Here is a 26101-nt window from a genome sequence, read left to right as displayed (position 1 = left end):
TTGCATAAGACTTGGATGTCTTACTCAATACGAAATACAATAAAATAGCGACAATGAGATACAAAATGATGATAATAAAATAAAAGGAAGTAGAATAACAGTCGATTTTGATGCGAAAAATAAAAATAGCAGTATAATAGTTAAGGTCAAATAGGGAGTCCAACATTTATATTTGTGGCGACAGGAATGACACACAGAATGACCGACGATACTGGATAAGTTCCGGCAATTTGCCTATACAAAGTTGAAGACAATTAAACTTGTCATGCGCGAGATATTTATTTCAATCTTTTACTCACGTTTAAAGGATACTACAGACACTGTGAAGTCAGACCAATATCTTGACCTACACTTAGAAATCGATGGTAAAGGAAAACTATTGATCAAATTTTACGACAAACGTTATGACTTTTCATTCAGTCAACTTTCCTTTCATTTGTGGCAACATCCCGTCAGAACCTGCCTACGGAGTTTTCATATCACAACTCATACGTTATGCCAGAGCTTGCCGTAACTACGCTTAACTTCTTAAACAGGGTAATGTTGCTACAAGATTGACGTCATCACTACAGAAGTTTTATGGTCAGCATAAACTCGTGGATCGTTACGGTGTATCCATCTGCACCATGAAAACTTATTTGTTCAACGTGTCATAGTTTTCCTTTCCTCTTTAATCTACCCTGGACTTGACTTTTTTAAGAGCAACTCGGTGGATGTTTCTATAAAAGCAGAGGACGCTTACCCTACCGGTGCACCTGGTCCATGATCCCAGTTTTTAGTGGAGTCCGAGTTGCTCATTTACTTTTGTTACTTTTTATGTATTTTTTTTAGTTACTTATTGTCTTTGTTGTGTTTGTCTGTTTTCCATGTCTGGTCTTTGTTCATGGATTACATTCTTTTGATTTTTGCTAGAATCTTGGTTCCCTTGATTACTCTTCCATATAAAAAGTATAACCATGAGACGCTCAAACTCAAAAAAACAATCATAAAATGACTTTATTCCTATGTTTTACAAGGAGTAGTCAAAACATGTTAACGATCCCATTTTATTGACAGTGGCTTTCTATTTGCTTTGTACAAGTTACCATCTTTATATCCATTACTTTTCAAATTATTAGTCGTAAAAGCATTAACGCCAAGTCTGAACGTCCATGTATTTTCAAGACTATTTCTGTGTTAAGATTTCTCTATTAATCTCTATGCTTTCAATGTCTATGAAATATTAGTCTGAGTTACATTTCATTTCTTATATGCCTTAATCACCATCAATCTGTCTGTAGAAACAAATCTATGTATACATTATTGGTCAATAATGACGTCTTTCGTTGGTTATCATAAATCAACAATTAGATTGGATAACAGTGGTTAGAGCAATGAGTATATGAAAAAAAAACAATATTGAGAAATATTGCGTTTTGAAACAGTCAGATTCCCTTGGGCTTTGTGTAAGTTATTTCTTGCTATTTCGTGTGTTTGTCTCCCTAAGGCTTTGCCATCTATTAATTGCTTTTCCATACCCACTGTTGCCTACAAGTATTATCAACTCAAGGTACACTGAATTTTTACTAGCATAATATTTCAAGAACAATGAATTGGTATTCTTGCCCAGTATCTGAAAGTTAAAAAATGGGTTTGTTTGTTTAAAGCGTTTTCTTTAGGGGGATTCTATATCTGTAATGAGATTTTTCTTACATTTTTTAATTGAAATACCTTTAACGGTAGTTTCTGTTGTTTTTATTTTATAAGTAAACATAATTCTTTTGTCTTTTGGAACTGGAATTTATCCATATATGGCCATGATGGTATTATTGTACATGTTTGCGACATTTAAACAAAAAGTCAGACGACACAAACATATACGAGATGGTACATGCTTGTTTATGCACATTTAAGTTGGGTTTGTTACACATAGTTCCAAAAAGGCATTTGTATCAACCAATAGTATGTCAAAAACCAGCACAATAAAATAAGTGTCGATCTGGAAATAAAATAAAAATTATCACTTAAGTATCATACAATATGGTCTACATGAACTAACTCGAGAGAAAAAAAATCAGACTTGCGTTGTCGAGACTAAATTACCAAATAATTTACGTTGATGCTGCAATACCTGGGTAATTGTGCTCAAAGCAACCAAAATTATTTAATAAACTATAAACAATCTTGTTTCAATCTTGAATATACCGGAAAGTATGTATACATAAATGATAATAATCTATCCCATTCAGCGGAACAAGCTATAGATTACTATTGTATTTCTCCAATAACACCATACATGGCTGGTTTGCATTAGTGAGTTTGATATCAAATGTATTGACATGTCTGGTGATTAATACAGCACATACCATTATGCAACTTCTTGTTTTAACGATATTTTCATTTTATTTCCTATTTTAGGCATTCAGTAAAATGCATCAGTTATGAATTTGTAAAAGAAATCGAAATATGATAAGTGCTTCAATCTGTGTTTGGCACAATACTGGAAACTAATGCCATAAAACATCGACCTTATGGGATCTAGATGTCATGGGGAATTACTGTAGACAAATTGAGTGAACTAAATACGGATAAAAATTGAAAATAGTGCAAAGTTAATCTTGCTTTTATCAGAACGCTGTGTGATTAGGTATAAGTCAGCAGTAGAATCAGAAACAATTATTGATTCTATATAGAATAATACTTCAGAATCATGATTCTCGAGAAATAATAGAACAAACATTCCAGTTTCAGATTTATTATTTCTATATAATTCCAATACTTCATTTCAGTAATAGTCTACAAGGATTTAACAACATTTTCTTATTTATTGTGGCGATGTCAACAATGTCTCGACATTTGATAGTCAGGATTCTGATTTTCTTATACTGTGTAAATGAGTATAATTGTAAACATCGTGTCGTCGATACTAAAAATGGACCTGTTTCAGGAATGCTGTTCCCTTTTCGTAATCAGGGACTGCCAACAATAGAAGTGTTTCGAGGGTTCAGGTATGGTGCTGTGTTAAACAGATTTGATAATCCATTTAAGTTTGAAGACACCTGGAAAAAAACTAAACTCTTGACTGGCGGATTTTTTCTGTTCACATGTTACCAACCCTTTCATAGTACTCGCTCTGGAAGTGTAAATAAAACGTCCACGTATAAAAATCGTTTGAGGAGTTTAGAACCTTACGTATTAAGGCAAGGAGAAGATTGTCTCTCGATGAATTTATTTGTTCCCATTACAGGTAAGTCCGCCCCACCTACTCACTGAATTTTGAGCAGTGATTTTATTATAAAATCAAATCTATGATTTACATTAAAAGTATACTTAGTTTTTATACTTATCAAATAAATGTATCACTGAATTATACTGGAACAGCATCAAATTGAAACTAAAACTTTTATATATAATACAATCTTTTGCCCAAAATTACCAATTTGCAAGTATTTTTTTCTTATAACAATGCTTATAGTACTTGAATAAAGGTAGTTTTAGCATAATGAAATGCTTTGAAAAGTACATGTAACAATTTAAAATCGAATCAAACTTTTTTGCCATTTTAATTCCTATAATGTCCCACCCAAGAGAGATGAGTTTAAAACACCAATATAACAATAATTATTGATTTGCCTCCTAATGATGAATCTGAACTAGCCATCAGGCATTTTCGTCATTTCTTATATAACTTTAAAAGCAAGATAAAGTGATTTCAGTCTAGAAAGACATATGTAAATCAATTACTGCTTAGTTAAAACAGATTCGGTCTTGTTAGATTATTTTGGACACGCTCATGTAATGTTATACGTGACAATATCGTAGCCACATCTGACTGTGTCCAAATCAGTTAGTTGGCTTTGCAATAATATCTGTTGATCAGTAAATGTCTATAGCAGTGGAAGAAGATTAACACAAAGGTCGAGAACATAACCACTAAATATAAATAATTTGATGAAAATATTGATTTTATGTTAGATATCTAATGGAATCTGGAGATATTTTTGCATTTTAGTCGTGTTTTGTTTAATATTAAGGGATGAAGTTTTTCAAACAATTCACTTGTGATTTTCTGTTAGACTGTTTTGTAATCTGTCATAGTAAAGAATTCTTTTTAAAATAGATTGATTCGGCAGAAATGGATAAACTATCAGATAACAGTTTCTTTTTATACACGTCACTCCATTTAAAGTTTAGAAGTAAAGTAGTTCATATTCTATTTGAAACGGCAGTTCTTGAAAGCAACAACTGCGAAACAAAACGATATCTTTTCAAATAAAAGAAATATTTTACATGAACTCACTCTGAAAACTTTGATACATGATTAACAATCCTATGAGACAATAACATCAGTGCCCAACAGTGTGTCGCTGATGTGCACCCAATGCGCATTTGGCTCAAAATATACTATTTTGGCTACAAAATATTACCTTTGGCGCAATACTGTAGAAGAACCATAGAAGGACACAATCATTCCTTCAATACGGGGGTTGGTACACACTAAACGACACAATCTTATCTGTCTTTCATTGAAAATAATCAAACAATTACTTATCACACAATAATGAAATTACAAATTGAAAAAAAAAACAACCCATTGAGTGAAGGATGGTCATAATGAAATAAAGAAATTTATGTATGTTAAATAATGAGAGCAACCAATAGAACGACGAAATAGCCCATTTACAGGCAGAAATGATGCCAAGCTTTACCAAAATTAATTAAAGTTAAGAAGTGTTTCATCAGACAGTAGGGCAGTAGAAAATGCATACTATGCACGTATGTTATTTATACCGTCTTACTTTGAAGGGCATAAATTCATAATGGTATAATGAAAATGAAAACAAAAAACTTGGTCGAAACCACTGCTTACGGACCATGGTCCCAATTGTATCTGCCAGTTTAAGTAGTCAGACTTCTCTATAACCTCGCAATGATGTTTTATCGACATTTGTAACATCACAAAATGCAAATGCCATAAAACACTTGGGCTAAATTCCTCGAGAGTTTCCTCGTCGTTCTTTTAAGACCAATTAGTGGTCTTGGGCTGACAGTCTTATCTTGGTGAAGTCGTTGTCTCTTTGACATATTCACCATGCCTACTCTTGTTTTAAGATACTTGATATACATGATTTCTTATTTTTCTATGCTGCATTGTTAAATGTTTATGATCTAGCTAAATAAATCCATGCACATCCACCGAAAAGCCAATACATTTTGCATTGACATTTTTTTCTGTGTATGCAGCTACTTGACAAGAAGCTTTTGACTATCTCCGAAGATAAAACCAAAGAAAGAGTCTTTTTATTCAATTTTCTCTAATAATGGAGCACGGAAATAATTTCTGTAATTATAAGGATACTTTTCATTCCTTGTTATCCTTGTTTTTACATTTCCTGGAGTAGCATTTATGATTCCAATGATAGTTCTTGCTCTACAAAACAGGAGTCATATATCTCTATAAAATGATAAAACTTGTCTTTATCATGATGTCAGAGATACCTTTTGTATTCCGTATGATATGTTTATATCACTTGTTTCCTTGTTCTAATATATGTTTTCTATCTATTATAGCAGAATTCTATAAACCAGAAATGTATACCTCATTACGATTTTTCTTCAATATGATATGGAAAATACTTTCCCTATCTGATCTGTTAAATCAAGATAATAATTGGACACCGATCAAGTATCTCCATACTTTATACTTTACTGATACCATGTTTTATCTTTAACCATATATACTTAGTTCACATAAATAATTAAACTAAATAGAGCTATGATATTACAACTGCCCTAATTTAAGAAAATCTTCCAATTCCAGAATAACAGCAATACTATATTAAATATGGCGTGTTCAAGTGAATGCTTGCATGATTTTATTGTTTTATTGGCAGTGCGCCTCATCTAATGCTTAAATGATAAATTATAATGGCAAATGGAGCATTGGATAATACAATAATACGACTGAGATCAGTTAAACAGTCAGATGCTGTCTATTAAAATGCCTATTAAGGCTTTTACATACTAAGTATTTGACGTCTGAATTATATTTGGACTGTATTATATCATCATTAATTTAGACATATTGTCAATACATTTTTATTCAATACACATACAAATAGTAAAGGATTTGAAACTTATCATTTCTACGTATGATGATTTATTTGATTCATTTATATTTAAAGATATCAGAAACAAAAAAAAACACTTTTTTTCTTGTGTGTAAAACACAAATACTGCATCCAAAGCACCTGACTTCACAGTCGGTTTTTAATGACCGTTTAGTTTTTCTAATACTTTTTTGCTACAAATATAACCTTAAACAAGGTCTCAGAAATGCCCTTGAACTACCCTCTTAATTAACAAATTCCTTCCTTGCGCCCTGCTAAACCACTAATTAATATCCAAATATCTAACGTCTACAAGCAACTTTTTAATTGAAAAATACCTGTTTTCTACAATGAAAAGGCATCAAAAGCACCAGCATATGACAGTTGATACCTTCTGAGGTCACCATAATATCTCCAACATCTTTAGTCCAACAAGCTCTAAAAGGCCCAGTCAAGGTCTCTAATATATTGTCAAATACCTATCCATCTACTGAAATATGTATTGTCTACAAAACTATCTATCTATTGAAATGACCGGACTCTAACGTTCACAATACTATCCATCTAATGAAATATCTAACGTCTTCAAAACCATCTACCAACTGAAATGTCTTACGTCAACAAAACCTATTCACTAAAATATCTAACATCTACAAAACCATTTATCTAGTGAAATTTCTAACATTCACAAACCATCCATCTTCTGAAATATCTAATGTCTACAAAACCATTTATCTCCTGGAATATCTTACGTTCACAAAAACCATTCATCTACTGAAATACCTATCGTACACAAAACGATCTATCTACTAAAATATCTAACGTTCAACAAAAGCATTTATCTACTGAAATATCTAACATTCACTAAACCATTTTTTTTCTAAAATAACAAACGTCTACAAAACCATCTATTTACTGAAATAACTAACGTATACAATACAAACTATTTACTGAAATACCTGACGTTTACAAAACCATCTATATACTGAAATATCTAACGTTTACAAAACCATCTATCTACTCAAATATATAACGTTTATAAACCCATCTTTCTATTAAAATAACTATAGAATCTACGATGATAACGATTTTATGATGGAATTTCTCACATCGAGTGAAATAAATTTTAAAGTTTTGATCGCGAATGATGTAAGTGCCCCATTAAAATTGATAACTGATGAAATGTTAAGATAAATGTTTTAATCGAAAGTATAAAGGTTGTCTTTTTACATTTGGTTTAGATTATCAAACTAAAAACACAACGGAAGATACTTGTCAAAGTGGTTGTTCTACAATAAGTAACGATTATAATCTACAGTATATACATCTTAACATGACAATATACAAAATGTACTAAAAAAAAATAAACATAAGTCTCGCCACCAATAAAAACTTTGATTTTTGTTAAGAAGGCAATAAACATCTTAATTCAACTAAAGGTGTGTTAATAATTATTCTCGTAAATATGATATATTAACATTTATCTATTCTTTATGCATTATAGATTTGTCTGTATAATCCTCTAAAAACATACTCAGTGAAATAGTAACCGACTGTCGTATGTACTGATTTCTATTTTAAGCATGCTTAAAAGGAAAACATAGGTTACTACTTTTTTCTGTTTCTTCTCAAAACCAGAAAATGTCCTGAGTGAGTTATATAGTATTCAACAGCTATTAAAAGTATTAGTTTTAGTATTAGCACTAGTAATGATAGTTTCGGAAGTGACAACCAGTACTCATTAAATAGCTATATATCAAAGCTATTCCATTGCACTCATTTCTCATGTTTTATTCATTTGAAGCATTCAATACTCACTTACCCGTTATAATTACAATATGGTTATGGTAAAAATGTCGTTTTATATTTTTTTGAAATTGAGAAAAACTGATAATTGGACTCGCTACTAAATTGCCGAACAATTTTACAAAAAAAACCAGCTTACATTTTCTTTCATGTCAGACATAAAGCAGCATTGTAACCAATGTAACCATATTAATATGGATACAGTAAAGTTTTCTTTATGGTGACAAACCTTTTCGCGAGTTCATTAATGAATAAGTGGATATGGTCTACAGTTTTTCTCTTTTTTTTGGGGGGGAGTATGAATGTACTGTCTTCAGGTAGACATCTATGTTTTGGTGGCTGGTGAAATACTTATTTAACTTACGTACACTTAACTATCTTAACTATTATACAAACATTTGCAAAGTTTGATCAATAAGGTTTAAGGAAATTAAGGTGAATGTCCGTTATCTGTCTGTATGTAATAATATTCTGTTTACTACCTTAAATTGATATTTCATTTCTGAACTCATGCATCATCAGACCTTGCCCAAGTTACTTGGACATTTTACTGTATGAAGTTCTCACAAACAGGCAGAGATATTTGATCTCAGAAAGAATGTTAATATTTTTTATATACGATTTACCGGGGTAACTTTAATTTCGTTTGCTTACTTGTTTGGTATGATTAAAGCTTCAGAAAGCCAAAACAAACAAACAAAATCATTCCATGAAGTTACAGTCAAGTAAAAAGTCGACAAAATTGTTGATATGAAAGGGGAAAAACTTACGAATTTAAGGTACCTTGACAATAAAAAGGAGAAAAGAAAGATTTGACAAAACCGTTGTAGGTACCAAGTAATTCCGTTCGTATATTCGTGACACGTTTTGCCATATGTATATTTTAAATAAATGCTTTAATATACAAACTAGTAACGATGACTGATAGAACATGATCCACATCACTAGTGATGACAATTAAATTTTAATTGATATTACTGATTCTGTTCATTTAAATAATTAAAGCATGTTTGTACTGATATCCTCGAATTTAAAGTCATTTTTACTCAAAGATACAATCTTTCAGATTAGAACGACAATAATGTAGAATCCAATTCAGACCTTTTGTTCTATAGGGAATTGCTCATAATGATAAATAAAAATGAATATCAACAGTGCAATTCAATTTACTAAATCAAACCAGCAAAATTGCAAAACATTTTAATCCCGACTGAGCAACTTGATATGACAAACTCTCTCCATTCCGTACAATTTAAATGCTAGTCTTCGTGCAAAATGGGAAATATCAGTAACATGCATGTCAAAAATCCGCCAATCTGACAAAATATATTCACTAACAGATGATTGTTCTACTTGGAAAGACAACTATTAGATATCTGCATCACATGATTTCGTACGAATTTTTTTCAAAAGAATGTTAGATTCATGACAGAGTTATCGGCCCTTAAAATGGTTATTTTTAGTGCATTTCAGTAAAATTATAGCTCAATTTACCAAAATAATATGGATAATCTTGTCTTTTTCCTTGGTCCTGATCGTGCAAATAATCAAATTCAAAAATGTTTTTATACCATGTTTCACCCACTACTTGATCATCTTCAAAATATACCGAAGAAGATGTTTTTGTTTTTAAATGCTGGAATTTTCGATCGATCTTATCCGGAAGAAAGAACATCGTTTGGCTAGATCCTTTATCTTCAGTTTCTGATATATGGATGACGTACTACCGTTCAAAAATCCTAGTTTCGGGGATTTAAAACATCGCATCTACCCCCAAAGAACTTGAGATAGAGTATACTACAGACGCTGTGAAGTCAGTTTCATATCTTGAACTAAATTTAAAGATCGAGTGTGAAGGGAAATCATTGACAAAACTATACGAAAAAAGGTGAAAACTTTTTATTCAGTATTTTCAGTTTTCCTTTTATCTGTGGCAAAATCCCTTCAGCACCTGTGCATGGAGTTTTCATATCATAACTCATACCTCATGCCAGAGCTTGCTGTAACTACGCAGACTGTTTGTTTCGCACTAGACTTCTTTCAATTAGGCTTTTGGAACAGGGTTATGTTGCTACAAGATTGAAGTCATCACTACAATAGGTTTACGGTCGTCATCATAAACTCGTGGATCGTTACGGTGTATCCATCTGCACCTTGAAAACTGATTTGTTCAACGTATCATAATTTTCCTTTCCTTTTTCGTCTACCCTGGACTTGACTTTTTATGAACAATTCGGCGGGTGTTTCTAGAAAAGCAGATGACGCTTACCCTGCCGGTTCAGCTTATCCATATTCCCAGCTTTTGGTGTGGTCCGAGTTGGTCATTTGCTTTGTTACGTTGTATGTATTATTATTTTTTATTTAATGTTCCTTGTTGTATTTGTTTGTTTTCCATGTCTACTATTTGGCCCTGGATTACATTCTTTTGATTTCCCCTCGAATCTTGTTTCCCTTGATTACTCTTAAAACAACCGGCACTTAAGTATAGAGGTGAAGATGTTAAATTGTAGATAATAAAAGGTAATAAAAGATAATTATAATAGTGATATTGTAACGTTTTAGGATTAGGTTGTTACTGTGTACACTAGCTATTGCAGGCTGGCATGTAATCATTCATATTTTCTCCGCTATTCATGTCATTGATAATTACTGTCAGCTAATACATTGATATAGACATTTATTTATTGTTGTATATTGTATTTATTATATGTTATGCTATTGTGGGACAGTTGTTAAGGGCATCGTTCGTCCTCACTGTTTTCCATACCCTGCTTAAGTTCGACCCGATACCTATTTCTTGACGCCTCATATTTCTTAATATGCTAGTGTTAAGGGATTTATTGTTACTCTTGTACTTACTAAATGTGTTAAGGCCCTTTATCCCTTTTATAGTAGTAGTCACTTAGTTTATTTACACTCAATGCCATTTATCTGAATACCTGAAGTGCTTCGAAGTGTGAGGCCTTGTAATCGTGAGATTGTTAACTCGGCCAATCAATCGTACGCCAGCACACCACCAGAGTTTCATATAAATAAGGTGTACATCGACAACAGTAGAGGATTGGCAAGGATTCAGAGACCAAGGAACCATACCGTGCATTTTCTATATACGCTATTTAAACCTGACCTGTGAGTTTCATCCGTACCCGTATGCACCCCAGTGGACTATCTTGTTTAGATGCACGCCCACTGATTTACATGGCGAAGTGACCTGCTTATTAACCTTACTACTACTATGAACTCCTGTTACATTTAAAGAAAGGTCCTTACATTTTTTTGTCGGACACTTTATTTTTTTATTGTAGGACTGATTATTATTTATATCAGTGAATCAGTAAATAAACATTTTTGAGTGACCATACCCAAAACGCTACAATATTCCATAGAAATTCATACACAATTTCGTCATGTATTTTTAAGACTTGCATTTTGTATGATTTCAAATTCTTTATTTGGAAGCTACTGATATTACAAGATTGTTCCCTTTATCATCATAAAACTATATAGATGAACAGGGACTTTTAATAAAAATAATAATAAGATTTATAAAAATTACCATTGAATTAGATATAACAATACCAAATGCTAGACCTTTTTACCATAATGTTTAATTGCACAGAGCAGTTAGAAAATGTAACAGTTCATATTTATTAACCATTTTAGAGATGTAATATCCAAATTGATTAATCTTTACAACGAATTTGAGTTATTCCGCTTCTGCTTAATGTTATATGATGTTACATCGTGTAAATCGTGATGATATCTTCTATTATCATTGTCTTGACACTGCTTTTGTTCAGATAGGAGTGGGCGGAGAGTAAATAGCGATTCTTTTCTTGGTTATCAGATGTTCGAAAAAGATATTGCTAATGAGAAAACATGTTAAATCTCTAAAATATCTGTGTAATATTGGGTAATCCTGGAATTGTTACAAAACTGGCAATTGTTAATGCAATAATCTCTTCAACTAATTCAAGGATTAAAATTGTTTCCTTACGGATGCCTAAGGATGGTAAACTACTTTATGCAAGACTTGTAATTAGTTACTGACAGTTTACTATTCTCAGAACGAAATAAAACGAGATTTTGTCATTCTTATCGGGTAATTAGAGCGATTGATTGATGCCACACAAAAGTTTAACAGACAAAACCGAGAAAAGATTTGAAGATTTATATTCAATTGCAAAGAGAGAAATAAATTATTGTTGTATTCATTCACGAACACTGCGTATAAAATGCAGTAACCACAAAATAGTATATGCTCTCGTGTAAGATGTGCCGATGGTAAAAGTCTATCTCTTTGGTGTTCATTTAACTTTCTTTGACATATTAATATATCTTGTTAACATTCAAATTTGTACTATTTTTTCTATCAAAAACATGTGCTTTTTTTAATATTGGTTTAAAAATATCAATATAAATGGTTACGCATCCCATTCGTTTGTAACTTTCTTGAGTCAAATGCCGGTAGACTACATGAAATCTAAATTAACCCTTTTTGATAAATTAGGTTTCCTGTCTACATGAATAAGAAACAGTTTTTATTTTAAAATATGGACACCTTTTTAAGCATACTGTATTACTCTCAGAAACTTTTATATTTCTTGTCTGGTCGAAACAAAGACTGTTGAATAAGGTTATGAAACACGTTATTATAACAGGGAAGAAATATCAGCATTACATTATGAAGATATTGTGATAACATGAAGTAGTTTTCAGATTGATTAGATCTGCCGAAAAAGAAGCTAAATTACAGTGATGGGTGATATATCAAACGTCAAAATTCTGCTGTGGTGTCATCAATTATTCAGAGAAAGCAACTGACATAAACATACAATTTTTAAGCAATTTATTGAAGTGATGTTGCTTTTACAGGTTTCAAGCCACTCTTTATCCCTGTAATGTGTGTGTCAAAGAGATTGTTTGAGTAGAAGAGTAAATGCCTTTGTATTTTTGATAACCCTAAAACAAGCAAAAATCAAGAAATAGTATATCATTTATGAATCTAATTTGGTTTTTATTTGAACTAATTAAAAAACACAGTGCAACTCGTAATGGTTATGAGTTTTGGTAAACAATCATTAATTGGTGTATTTCATTTAACTAATAATTAAAAAAAACAATTTACAAATAAGTAAATATCCTAAATTAAATTCACCTATACATGTCACATTAACCTTTTTTTATAAAATGCTTACCTAATATACGTTTGTTAATTACTTTAATTATTATACTAACTACACAATGTAACACAAACTTGCTAAGCAAACCAGAGATCCAAACCAAACATTACTTTCTCCTGCACTAATTATGGACAAATGATACTTGATATCACATCTGTATTATACTAACGACACAACAAATTAAGTTGAAGCTAAACCCATCTTCCTCTTAATCTATAGTATACCAATCCAATACCACTACTCTCTCGCTAAACTTGTTAATCAGCTACTTGAGCGACACCAAAATTCATTCATATTCAAAGTAATAACTCTCATGCTGGCATATATTTCACAGCTCGAGGATTTCATGTTAAATTGAATATTCTTTATTGGCTTTGATAACAATATGATGTTACTGCTGATGTTTAAGTCAGTCCTTAATGAGTCTGAGACAAGTGTCTGGTCATAACGTATTTATCACACAGAATGCAGAATTTCCGATAGGAGTCGAAGGATCAAAGCTTGGTGTTGCTCGACTGTCTTTCGGATACTTATCAGATAGAGTCAAAACAGACATACGTTTTTTAGTGTGTTAATAGAACATAAGTCTACCAGAACAGATTTTATGAAAGGATAAAATGACAGTTGATTTGTACTGAACAGGAACTTATGGTGTGGAGTTCATTCAAACTTATACGAGAAGAAAAAAATGATGATCATACTGCGGTGACGTAATTTAATCAAGACCGATATAAGCATGTCCACGTTTGTGGTATTTATTTGATTTGCGATACATATATCTGTGTGCCTTTAAACTATTGAATGGCAGACTAGTAATATAGTCACAAAAAAGCGCTTCTAAACAATCTGTACTACTCTGGAATTAAAATAGCATGTCCTCGTTGATAGGAGAGAATGGCATGCACATTTACCATAAAGCCTCTCAGTTAAATAAATGACCCGTGAAATGCTTCTCCCTGCAATTGAAACACAGAAGTGAAATTACTCTATTCTAAAGGGTTGTAATTAGCGATTAAGAATTAACTTGGTGGAAAACAAAAATAAATGAGGTTAAATGATACCTTTCGACAGATGGTGACGCACGATTGAAGATGGTAGTTCAGTAATCAGACAGTACTTGATTTAATGAACATTTTAGCAATGAGATATTAAACATCCCAGTCAGCTTCGTTTATTTCCAACCGACAGGAAACCATTCTGATCCAGGGCTACGTTGGGAATTGGAGACTAACTAGTAGAGCTCCTTCGGAATCACGAAGTAAATTACGTTATCAGCCTCATCGGGAGTTACTTAATATGATCTACTATACCAATTAGGATAAACGAATAGATGTATGCTTTTTGCGGAAATCTTTGTTGTTGTTCAGCACTTTGATTTATAGTCAAATTAAATGAAGCAATGTTCCAAATGGATTATACACTGACTTTATTATCAAATAACGCAGATCCCATTTCTGAATAGGATTTCATCCAGTGAAAATTTTTACTCTAAATTTTCTATTTGAAAGCCTTGATTTTCGCGGTTTCAAAACTAATGGACTTTTGACAAAAATAGACTAGCTTGTATTTTATTACGGTTCTTATTTCGTGTGTTAATTAACATGTTTATTTAATTGGAAGTTTCAGATTGGACTTAATTTCATGAATTTTCATATTAATTGCAGTGAAGCGGCGATATTGTTTAAACATATGAATGTGTTGCAGAGTGCGCCATCGTATAATTATTGTTTCTTGAAGAAATCTCAAATACCTAAATGCATTTTTTTTAAATATACTCGCAGCGGAACTTGCAATGTAATTATTACTCCAAACTAGCAGTATGTCACCTACTGGAGCACATCTCTATCTCTTCGTTTTCTCGTTATTTATTTTTCTTCATGAACGTCATTGTGTAATAGACAAAAAGAGTTGGGGACAAAGAAAAATAACCGTGAAATCAGGTGTCGTTCGTGGAGTTACTGTAAGTTTTTCTTCAAGTATACGCCTGAAAAATGTAGAAGCATTTCTAGGAGTAGATTATGGTTCCCTGAAAAGGAATATCTTGTTCACTTTCCATCCGCCTTCTGATCCTATTCCTAACAGAAAGGTAGATTTTATTGACAGTTCGTCATTTAAAGGCGTATGTCCACAACCTTTTGAAGATCCACGGAAATTCCATGGCAAAGAAACGACATCAATGATACAGGAATATCTTAGAATATCTAAACAACCAGGAGCTCAGACAGATGATTGTCTCAGTCTGAATATATATTCACCAATACCAGGTATAATTTTTATTTTCGTTTACTATTTTGAAAAAAAAATCATTGTGCATGTTTAATAGGAATAATTTTATTTCTTTATGAAGTCAGTTTATGAATAGAGCCAAATAAAAGTTTTCTATAGTGTATTTGTATGGACAATAATTTGCAATGAAACCTTTAAAAAAAGTGAATGAGGTAAATCTAATAAGTACTTTCCTGTGTCTAAGAAATCGATAGGTGTTCAATGTCAGCAGCTGCTTTACTTTTTTTCGACATATCGGACATAATAGAATATTTGACCATAAGTACTCAACTGGAAAATGTACCAGATTTATACGTAACAGAGTTTGTTCTATCATGCTATTTAAAACGATTTTCTGACAATACTTCAGAAGTTGGAATGCACGTTTGACAACATGTTTTTGTTCTGTAACTGTTTATCATTATTTTGATATAATCAAAGCTTACAATTGTAATAAGTGGTTCTGCGAATTTCGTACTTGAAAAGAGGGACTATCTTCTTTAGAAACACACAGTATATAATTCTTCGACTTTAATTACAAAAGAAGTTTCTGCATTGACAGTTGAATAAAACAGTACTCACTAAGTAAAGTCTTGTAATAAATTCCTTTGTATTAAGTGAAAAAGGTGTAGTATCCACATTGTTCTGATTGTATAACACCCGTTTAACACATGATGCTAAGTGCAAGGGAACCTTTGATCTTTAATAATTATCTTGTTTATGATTTGGTGGATGCTTGACATTCTGTTAGTGCTTAAGCGTTGGTGCTTGTGATAAAAGAGCCACAACGTGTCCGTATCTATTTTGTAAACGTTGGCATAAAGCCTACCATTCAAGGAATTTGGATTGTTGAATAAGGATAGAGGAGGAATGCAAGATGACTATTAATTGTTTCATTAAATATATATACAAAACACAATTGAGACTTAACAAATCCGCGGTTTATGAAAAATATGTTTAAATGACATTTCTTTAAAAATACACATGAATTACACAGGCGTGTAAGTACAACATAGGACATAGAGCTCTTAACGGAAATACTACATTTCACTATCCTTTGTGATAATCTGTATCCTTCTAATTAGAGTCAGGAAATTTATAAGAATTTGTTACTTGCCCAAAAGCATTAAATAACTCCGTGTCTAATTAAAACATTAACGCGTTAACTAATAAGCATTAGTGAATAAGACTGCGAAAATTAGTTATAAAATGATTTTAGCTTAAGTAAACGTATTTGTGTTGTGAATGAACTTCATTCCTAACGCATCATGGATATAATCTACGCTACTAATTTTGTCAACGAAAGAAACAAAATTGCTTCTTGTTTTTTTTGTTTTTTTTAGTTTTTGGTTTTGTTTTTTGGTTTGGTTTGTTTTGTTTTGTTTTTGATTTTTGTTTTTTTTTTATTTTTATTTTTTTTGTTTTTGGTTTTGTTTTTGTTTTTTTTGTTTTGTCTTTTTTGTTTTTTTTTTTTCCTATAAAAATAACATCATTTCCAACAAAAATAAGGACACCCATCTAATGTTTTGAGGCACATTTTGTATGGAAATCTAACATGGCTGCCATTGAAATTTAAAATCAATACGTAGGGATGATATAGTACAAATTTGAAAGTGTAGGTCTAGGGACATGTCACCATAATCTCTCACTATTTCATTTTGATTGCAATTTCTTAATCATCAGTCAAAATAAAATGTGTGTACATTCCCTTAAGATACAGGACCGTTCATGCCGATTTTATGGAAACTAGCAAAAAGAGCTTAGTTTAATGGCGATTTAAGGCACAACCAGTATAAGTCTCTTTCAACATAATTTGTCTTTAAAAAGATGACTAATCACATCCAAAGTTTACGGCTTTATTCTCAACAGACATTCGGTATACCGCTTGGAATGAATAGTGTGTCTTTTTCTTTCCAAATATCAAATCGAAATATGGCAAACATGACCATTTTAACTTCCCTATTTTACAGAAAAAAAATGTAAACCTTCCCTTTCTTAGTGGCAATATACCAACATCGCCATTCTAGACGAATAAATTGTTGATCCGTTACTATCACGCCTGTAATCTGTACACATATTTTGTATAGAAACATGTTTTCTGCTCAGGTTCAGACCATAACTTGACTATTTAATAATGGATCGCATTGAAAATGTATAACTAGGTGCCATACCATAAAAAGAAGGCTGGGTTTGACTTTGGGGGTTAAGGCGTGATCCTTGTAGAAATATGGAATCAAAAAGGGTATTAAACAAGCATTTTCTTTATGTTTGGACAATAACTTGACTAAAAATGAATGGATCTCATAAAAATACTCATTAATACAAGGTGTGGCATTGTTTTTTTTGGGGAGTTGAGACTTCAGCCAAGTAAGAATAAGCGACAACAAAGGGGCAAGAAAAATGTTTTTTTCTTTTGGTTATTTTTTATATATTTTGATAATAATTTGAATAAACGGGAATGAAATAGGAATTGTACTACGAGCGAGTGTCGTACCCAAAAAGGAAGGTATGGATTGATTTTGTAGGTTTTGACTTCAGCCATTTAGCAATAAGAGAACAATTAGTTATTGCTTCAATTTAGTTCAAATTCTTATCCTGTGTCAATTATCAAATCAAAATCGAAATTCAAAGTTTGAATCAAGTTTGAATAGTGTGTCCATACTTGCTCAAACTGCATATGTTCGATACCTGCGGTCGTATGAAGCTGCGCTCTGCAAAGCATATAATTGTTGAAGATTTATTGCTATGTTATATCAAACGTTTTTACATAAATGTTAGGTTTAGTTCCATGCTTTATGGTGGTTTTTAAATTATCTATATTTAATTCGGTCATTTTGGATAATTTTCACCATTTATACATCATGATATTTTTTTAATGATATCAAGTAAATTATTTTTGATGGGATGTCCGATTCATCAAAATGTAAACTTTTTTCAAGAATACTTTGATTAATGACAAGAACATGAAAATTGTGGTTTCAACATTGTGTAGCTGGATAAGAGTCTTGAAACGTTTTAGTTTGTTTCAAAATAAACTCATGAGTAATATGTTATTAAAATACGCATTGACATTATAAGGTTCAGGTTGTAAGAAATATATGATCAACTCTTTTCACACCTGTATTTTATCATGACTAGAACACGGTTATTATTGTTAAAGGCATGTTCAAAGCAGGGGTATATGTTACTTAATTGCTAACATAATAACGAATATAATATATTTTAATGACAAATTAATGAACTTTTGTTCAGTCAAGTCCATTGTAATTTCTCGATTTCACTTTGGCGACATAACAATTTGATCACTCTCGAAAAATTTCATCACAAGAAGAAAAGATTTTCTTATATTGATAATCCTCTAGACAATATTTTCAATTTTGTATGATAATAATGGAAAAATCAATTGTATACCTATTCATCCTTATCTTACCATAAATGAAATGTAAATATGAAAATCTTTGAAGCAAGCATGTCATAAATAACATTGTACTCATAGGTATTTATACTGTGGATTTTAGTATGCAATTCTTAGATGATTTAAAGCGTTAATGTTTTGATGCCGCGTCACCTTTGGGACACACATTAAACAATCTTCTGTTATTTTACTTTGAAGCTTGGAACATCAATTGTCACCAAAATAGGAAGGATAGGTTATATTGCCGTCGATAATTTAATCGTTATAAATAAAATATCAAAAAAGTTTCCAGCAATCATGAGAAATGAATTTCAGTGAAGGTCCTATCTACAAATACATTGCATTGTTCACATTTTGTAAAACTACTTTATTTAATGAAAAGGGGACAGTAGAATCGAATCATGTTGTTAATACGTGTTATGGCGATGATATTGGATACCTTTTACCGAAAAGTGCAAAAAAAACTTTGTAAAGAAATGGATCTGTTCATAAATAAAAAAAAACAATATTTGACACACTTACATGTGTAGACATGGGAATATGCATTTGGATCGTTACAGTGTATCCATCTGCACCGTGAAAACTGATTTGTTCAACGTGTCATAGTTTTCTTTCCCGCTTTCCTATACCCGGGAATTGACTTTTTATAAGCAACTCGGCGGGTGTTTCTAGAAAAGCAGTTTTTAGTGGAGTCCGAGTTACTCATTTACTTTTGTTACCCTGTATGTTTTATTTTAGTTACTTAGTGTTCTTTGTGGTGTTTTTCTGTTTTCCATGTCTGGTCTTTGTCCCTGGGTTACATTCTTTTTATTTCCACTAGAATCTTGGTTCCCTTTATTATTCTTTAATACGCTTTGGTGAAACCGTTTATCGCCAAGTTATTGGTATTCCCATTGGGATCAATTTTGCAACACTTATTACGAACATCTTTCTGTACAGTTACGAATCACAATTTATGGGTAGGATAAATAAACATTTTTTTCTTGAACTAAATCAATATTTTAGTTTAGTTTAGTTTAGTATATGTCGGAGAAACGCAAGAACGATTAAACATAATAATGTGCGGTCATCGTTCGGGAATTAACACCACCAAATTTCCGACAGTTTATCAACACTTTAATCAACAAGATCATTCAATCCTCTCTACGAACGTTCGTATTTTAGAAAAAAATAACATCCTACGAACAGTCCCGTTCTAAGAAAAAAACTATCGTAGGGAAAGAGAGGAGCATTGGATACGCAGACTAGGTACTGCAATACCTTATGAAATGACAACATAAACAGTATAGGAAACCTTTCCAGCAAATATAACAATAACAAAAATGTGATGAATTTATCTGACAAAAATCCAAGACGGGAAAGGAGTCATGGCCATCACCACTATACGTCACCTAAGTTGCATGATGTCTCCATAGATGGTCTCCTTCCTTTCATACAAAAATCTCTTGGACTTCATCACATGAGAACCAAACTTCGTTCTATACCTCTCACTCTACTACACTCCCTTTACAAAACAAGTCTTGACACTCCTGTTTCTGACCCCATCTCATCATTATACAGACTTGATGCCATTATTTTGGATATTGGTTTCCACAGACTCTTTAAATCAGTTTTTGTGAAAAGTCAAGATGAAGAAAAACTATCATTTCCTCTAATACCGTTTGTCAACAAAGGTTTGATGCAATTAATTTGGCTATTATCCTCCATCACAAAAACGTTACCAATAAAATTCCCCCATACTTCAAGGCGAATCCATACCAATTATTTCATATTCCTATACTTCACCCATTGCATCAAACATTTTCATTTATAAAAGGCTATTGCAGAACCTCGAGATTGAGGACTTCAAGGCTAAATGTTTTGTCTGTTTGTTTGTTGGGGTTTAACGTCCGAGCAGCAATATTTCAGCTATATTCAGACGATGAACATGAAAAGGATGATAAAATGAACATGAAATGATGATAAAATGAAAAAAAGGATGGGACACAAGGATAATAGGGTCGACAAAATTTTATTGCCACAAGAAAAAGGGAGGGATGGGCAGGGTCGAGCAATTTAGCCTCCTGTGACGGAGCGCAAAGGTTAATACTCCTATTGAATACGACAGGAGGGTTCTTTAACGTGCGAGGAACGTGATTCACCACTATGGTTTGCGGTTAGGTTTTCCGTATTATAGCCTGACAACCCCAGCATGTAACATTCCAGGGGTACCCCATTCTACCACTCGAGGCACACATCCCAGTTGCTCTCTGGGCAGAGCGCCCAGCCCCCGGCTAGGTTTCTGAGCACTATTTCGTCGCCTTTTACGATAACCTTAGCGCTGCTGCAGGCCTATTCTTTTAACACCAGGACCTACACGGTGCTCAAGGCTAAACCACCTGACTGTTTCTTGCAAAAACTCTCCATTCAAATATGGTGATCCTTCTGGTTACGTCATCACAGGAGATTAAACCATCATCGAAAACGAATCTCTGCGTAAAATCCTTTCTAAAGGTCCCAAGTACCGTGAACCACGCTCCATAAATTGGAATTATAACTTTAAAGTTCTTATGGATGCCGTCGAGGACTATGCAAGAAAATGAATAAAACGAGAACAAGAAGACATTGATTTTCTGTCAGAGTGGTTAAAGGACATGAGGTCTTTAATTTTGTAACGAATGAAAGTTTTAAGTAGGTCAATGAGTGCCAAGGCTACATCAGTTTTCAAATACCTCGTTGTAGCAAAAACATTGTCTACTATACATGACAAATATGTTGTCGTACCAGCAGTCAAAGCCCAAAACAACATTGTTTTTGTCTAAAAAAAACGTTTTACATCAAATATTTATTCTCACAGGTAGACATAGAAAATAATAACAGTGATAAGACCTATACTGCTACCACACTCTCCAAAGAAGAAATTGTGGAAAACCCTAAATATGTGTTGTCCTCTTTTGGTCTCTCTACAAAGCACGATGATTGTGATTTACCGTCTATGTACTGGATTCCTAAACTACACAAGAATCATACAAACAACGTTTCATAGCTGGATCAGCAAAATGTACCACCAAACCTCTTTCAAAACTTTAACTTACATACTCACAGCTATCAAAGAGAGTCTGCAGTCCTACCGCAACACTTGTTACTCCCGTAGTGGTATTAAGTAAATGTGGATCTTGAAAAATTCTAAAGATCTTTTAGAGACAATCAGTTCAAGACAATTATCTGAATATAATATCATTAAAATCTATGATTTTTCAACACTATATACTTCTATTCCCCATACTCAGTTAAAATCCCGACTTACAAACATTACACATCGTTGTTTTTCCAAAAAAGATGGTACACCTGGATACAAATATATAGTTCTTGGTAGTGATTCCTCATACTTTGAAAGAAATAATTCCAAATCATCTTCCAAATATACAGAGGAAGATGTTTACAAAGTGATGGAATTTTTAATCGACAACATATTTGTCCAGTGTGTTGGACGTGTTTTTCAACAAACGGTCGGCATTTCAATGGGAACAAATTGTGCTTCTTTACTTGCTGACCTATTCCTTCACTCTTATGAGGCTGACTTTATAGCTGAAGTGATCAGAAAGAAGGAATATCGTTTGCCTAGATCCTTCAATCTCAGTTTCCGCTATATAGACGACGTATTATCTTTAAACAATCCTAATTTCGGGGATTTGATACATCGCATCTACCCCAAAGAAGATAAAGGATACTACAGACATGTGAAGTCAGCATCATATCTTGACCCACACTTATATATGGTAAAGGAAAACTATTGACCAAATTTTATTCAACGGGTCATAGTTTACCTTTCCCTGTTTGTCTACCCCGGACTTGACTTTTTATGAGCAACTCGGCGGGTGTTTCTAGGAAAGCAGAGGATGCTTACCCTACCGGTGCACCTGGTCCATGCTCCCAGTTTTTAGTGGAGTCCGAGTTGCTTATTTACTTTTGTTACTTTGTATGTATGATTTTAGTTACTTTATGTTCTTTGTTGTTTGTGTCTGTTTTCCATGTCTGGTCTTTGTATTATATTCTTTTGATTACTGCTATAACCTTGGTTCCCTTGATTACTCTTGCATGTCAGTTAACTGCTAGTAGTCCTTAGTTTGTACATTTTTGTAATTTATATTTAATTTCTTTACTTGCATTGTTACAAGAGACTAAGATCTTTTTGAACTCATTTTTAGATGTGTTTAATTGTGTAATATTTTTCCACAGTAGCCAGATTTTAAATGGAGAGGGTTATGATCACGCAAAAATACTTTAACCCCGACGCATTTCTTGCGCCTGTCCCAAATCGGGAATTTGGCCTCTGTATGCCTTGTTTCGTTTTCACCTTTAATTTATTTTCATGTTGTTTGAATATAAAGGGCAACTCTTTCGCTATACCTATTAAAGTGTTTTGGGGTCAGCTGCAGTCTGCCCTGTGGTGGTGTGAGGGTTTCTTCGTCGTTCATTGAAGAACAATGGGTGGACTTGGTCTGACATTTTTATTCAGGTAGGGTTGTTGTCTCGTTGATATAGTCACCATACACATTCTCGTTTGCTTGTTTATTTCGATGCCTGCCCAACTATATATACAATTTTTTTCATGGCATTTCAAGATTAAAAGTTCAAAGGTATTTGGTTGATTAGCTTCGTCAGGATATTTACTCTAAAATATTGTTTCTATCTCTTTGTCCTTGTGGCTAGATTTTTTGGCATTTATTTCTGTCGCTGAAAGTGTTGTTTACCATTTATTTCAGTTTAAGTTAGATATAGGCACATCTTTAAACTTTCATAATTCACTGAGAGATTTGTGTTTGATGTTTTATAGACAATGTGCTAGTATGTATTGATATTGTAAGCAAGATATGAAATATTTGATTTGGCGCTAAATGCCATTTTCTTCAACATGTTATTGAACCCTGATTATAATCAGGAATTTCACTGTTTACATAGAAGCGATGCATGCTCGAGCAAAAACATTGCAATAAAAAACAAGATATACGGACTTTCATTTCACGAACAAAATTGGAAGTCTATAGGCAGACCATGGCGCCGTAAATATTGAAATTACTTTTCTTAAGAGTTGACATGCAACATTATCAAAACCTGAGGTCTTTTAATGTAATCAAGTGTTTGACTCGGTTATATATCTACCGGAAATTTGTTGTAACATATTAAATTGAGCAGGAAAGGGATGTCGTTGAAAAACAGTTATGTATTAGTATCTTGATATAAGATGAGTTTTATTGATCAGTTTTAGAAGGTAATGAATTCAACTATATATAAATGTGCAGAGCGGTAAAATAATAAATATTTAAGCGAAACTTAAAATTATCACAGATATTTATAATGCCTGGAATTTTATTTTAAAAGTATGTAACTTTCTTTTCTAGGTAGTTGACAGTACTTTTGCTCATATTTGTCGCAAATGTAAATTTTGTTTTAAATGTTTTCCTTAATAAAAGTGCATACTGTCATTAAACACAATCGTCAATACGAAACTCAATATAAAGCATCCTATTTGCTATATGAAGGAAATTTTTTTTAAACTGGATGGGTACTCTCAAATTCTATTGCAGTTATGCTCTTTGAAACTGCAACATAAAAATTTAGGTTTTCGTCGAATTTTTGTATTTGTATAACATTCAAGTTTTAATCATCAAATCCTGGTAATACATGATTTGGCAACGAAAGGCGTTGTTCCGTGCAAAAAGGTTCAAATTTACACCTTTAATCTGATGCATTAAACATATGGTCAATTATCGGTGTAATTATATAACAGTCGGCAGAACATATGCTTCAATAACTTGCATTAGACTCTGACATAGTGTTTATTGTTTCAAAAACATACCAAAACAGAAGGTGCCTTAGCTTAACAAAAGTTCATGCGTTTCGCTTTTCCGACATGTCGATTTGGTTTTTATTAAATCATTGTTCTCAATCGTGTACCCACTGAACGAGTGGACTTACTCTTCCCAACTGTTGGCTATTCTGTCCGTCAGACTTCATTGCAGTTATCTCCATTCTCATTCGATTGGTTGATTTCAAATTTGGAAAATTGGTATTATATATATTGGACATAGATTGTAAGCTGTTTTAGTTGCTGTCCAATCTGAACTTACTGTTTTGTTGGAAGCAATCTTTCACTGTATGGAATGAAAGATAAAATTTTCGTCAAAAAATCTCCTCTTCCATCGGACGAATTGATTTCAATTGCAGTATATGGCTTTATATAGGAGGGACATACTTTGAAGCAATTTTGTTAGCACACCCAAAGTAAATTGTAATTGGAGGTATACCTAGCACGACAGCACGACCAAATCGTGCTTTAGTTTTTTTTGGGGGGCTTCTATTTTACGTATTATCTCCTTTTGACATATGCCTTGCTCAGTCAGGTCGTTGACTATGAGTTTAGAACACAACTCCTGTCACGCTTTTTCCTACTTAGTATTTTGTACCTATTTGTTTAGAAGTATCAGTACGGTGCCTTTTATTTATTTCCTATATTTAAATCCATTTAAGTATAAATTCTTGTTCGTGTTTTATTATTTCTGATTCTGTTGTGTTCCATACAAGATGAAATTAAACGTCTTGGTTCATTATTGAAATGTCTAGTAAGTATAATCCATTCATTTAATTATTGCGTGTCTAAAACAAAAGTCAGCTCATGTAATTGAAATTGACTGCTATATGTGTCTTCTGGACGTAACGTGATAATGATTTATGCTTTTAAAACATTCCATTATCGACGAATGTTCATTCGTTAAAAACATAAAAAACATGTTCATATTCAATTAAAATTAAATCAATATTTAAGACATTGAATAGAAACAGTTTTCGATTGACTGAGGGGTTTCAACGTTTTTCTCTTAAGAGTCTTGCACAGCTATAAGACTAATTAACAAACACAAAAATAACATACCTTTGTAAACTTTAGGCCTTTTAAAAGTATTAAGATTGAATAGCGCTTGTGACCCATTGCTAGTTATAAAACTCATATGTAAAATTACTTACAAAACATATTATGTGTGTATATATCTACAATAGATATTAATTAACACATCATCTTAACTTAAAGCAGGAAATACTACTTACTTGCTATAAATGCTTACTCATGGTTCGTAGTGTTTGCATCTGCATATTTGTGGAAAGCACAAGAGCTATTGTTTAATATAAGGCGCTAGATTAACTACTTAGGGTTTGAATTATTATCATATTATAATAAATTAAAATAATCTTTTTGTTTTTCCGAAATATTGGTGTTACAACGTCTGTCGAAAAAGCAGTTTAAATAAAGTGAGATTAATGAACATCTGGACCCGGTAGTTCATAACTTTATCCCCTGGATAACAAGA

General features: G+C 32.5%; 1 protein-coding gene across 3 annotated transcripts in view; it reads left to right on the top strand.

Moving 5' to 3' along the window:
- Positions 1-2808: 2808 nt before the first annotated feature.
- LOC148616259 (neuroligin-4, X-linked-like) overlaps positions 2809-26101 on the top strand; it is a 105544-nt gene continuing 82251 nt past the window's right edge. For 2 of the 3 annotated variants that reach the window (XM_088583136.1, XM_088583129.1), the window contains exon 1: positions 13406-15342. In XM_088583136.1, the coding sequence (XP_088439262.1) occupies positions 14898-15342 (445 nt within the window). In that variant the 5' untranslated portion in view covers positions 13406-14897. Of the gene's footprint in view, positions 3227-13405; positions 15343-26101 lie in introns of those variants that run through there. The other variant, XM_088583135.1, reaches the window with a different exon arrangement.

This window comes from Perna viridis, chromosome 5, assembly GCF_037379345.1.
Source record: "Perna viridis isolate PV_CMFRI_1.1 ecotype Kerala chromosome 5, ASM3737934v1, whole genome shotgun sequence".
Taxonomy (NCBI): domain Eukaryota; kingdom Metazoa; phylum Mollusca; class Bivalvia; order Mytilida; family Mytilidae; genus Perna; species Perna viridis.
This window is presented reverse-complemented; position numbering and strand designations above follow the sequence as displayed.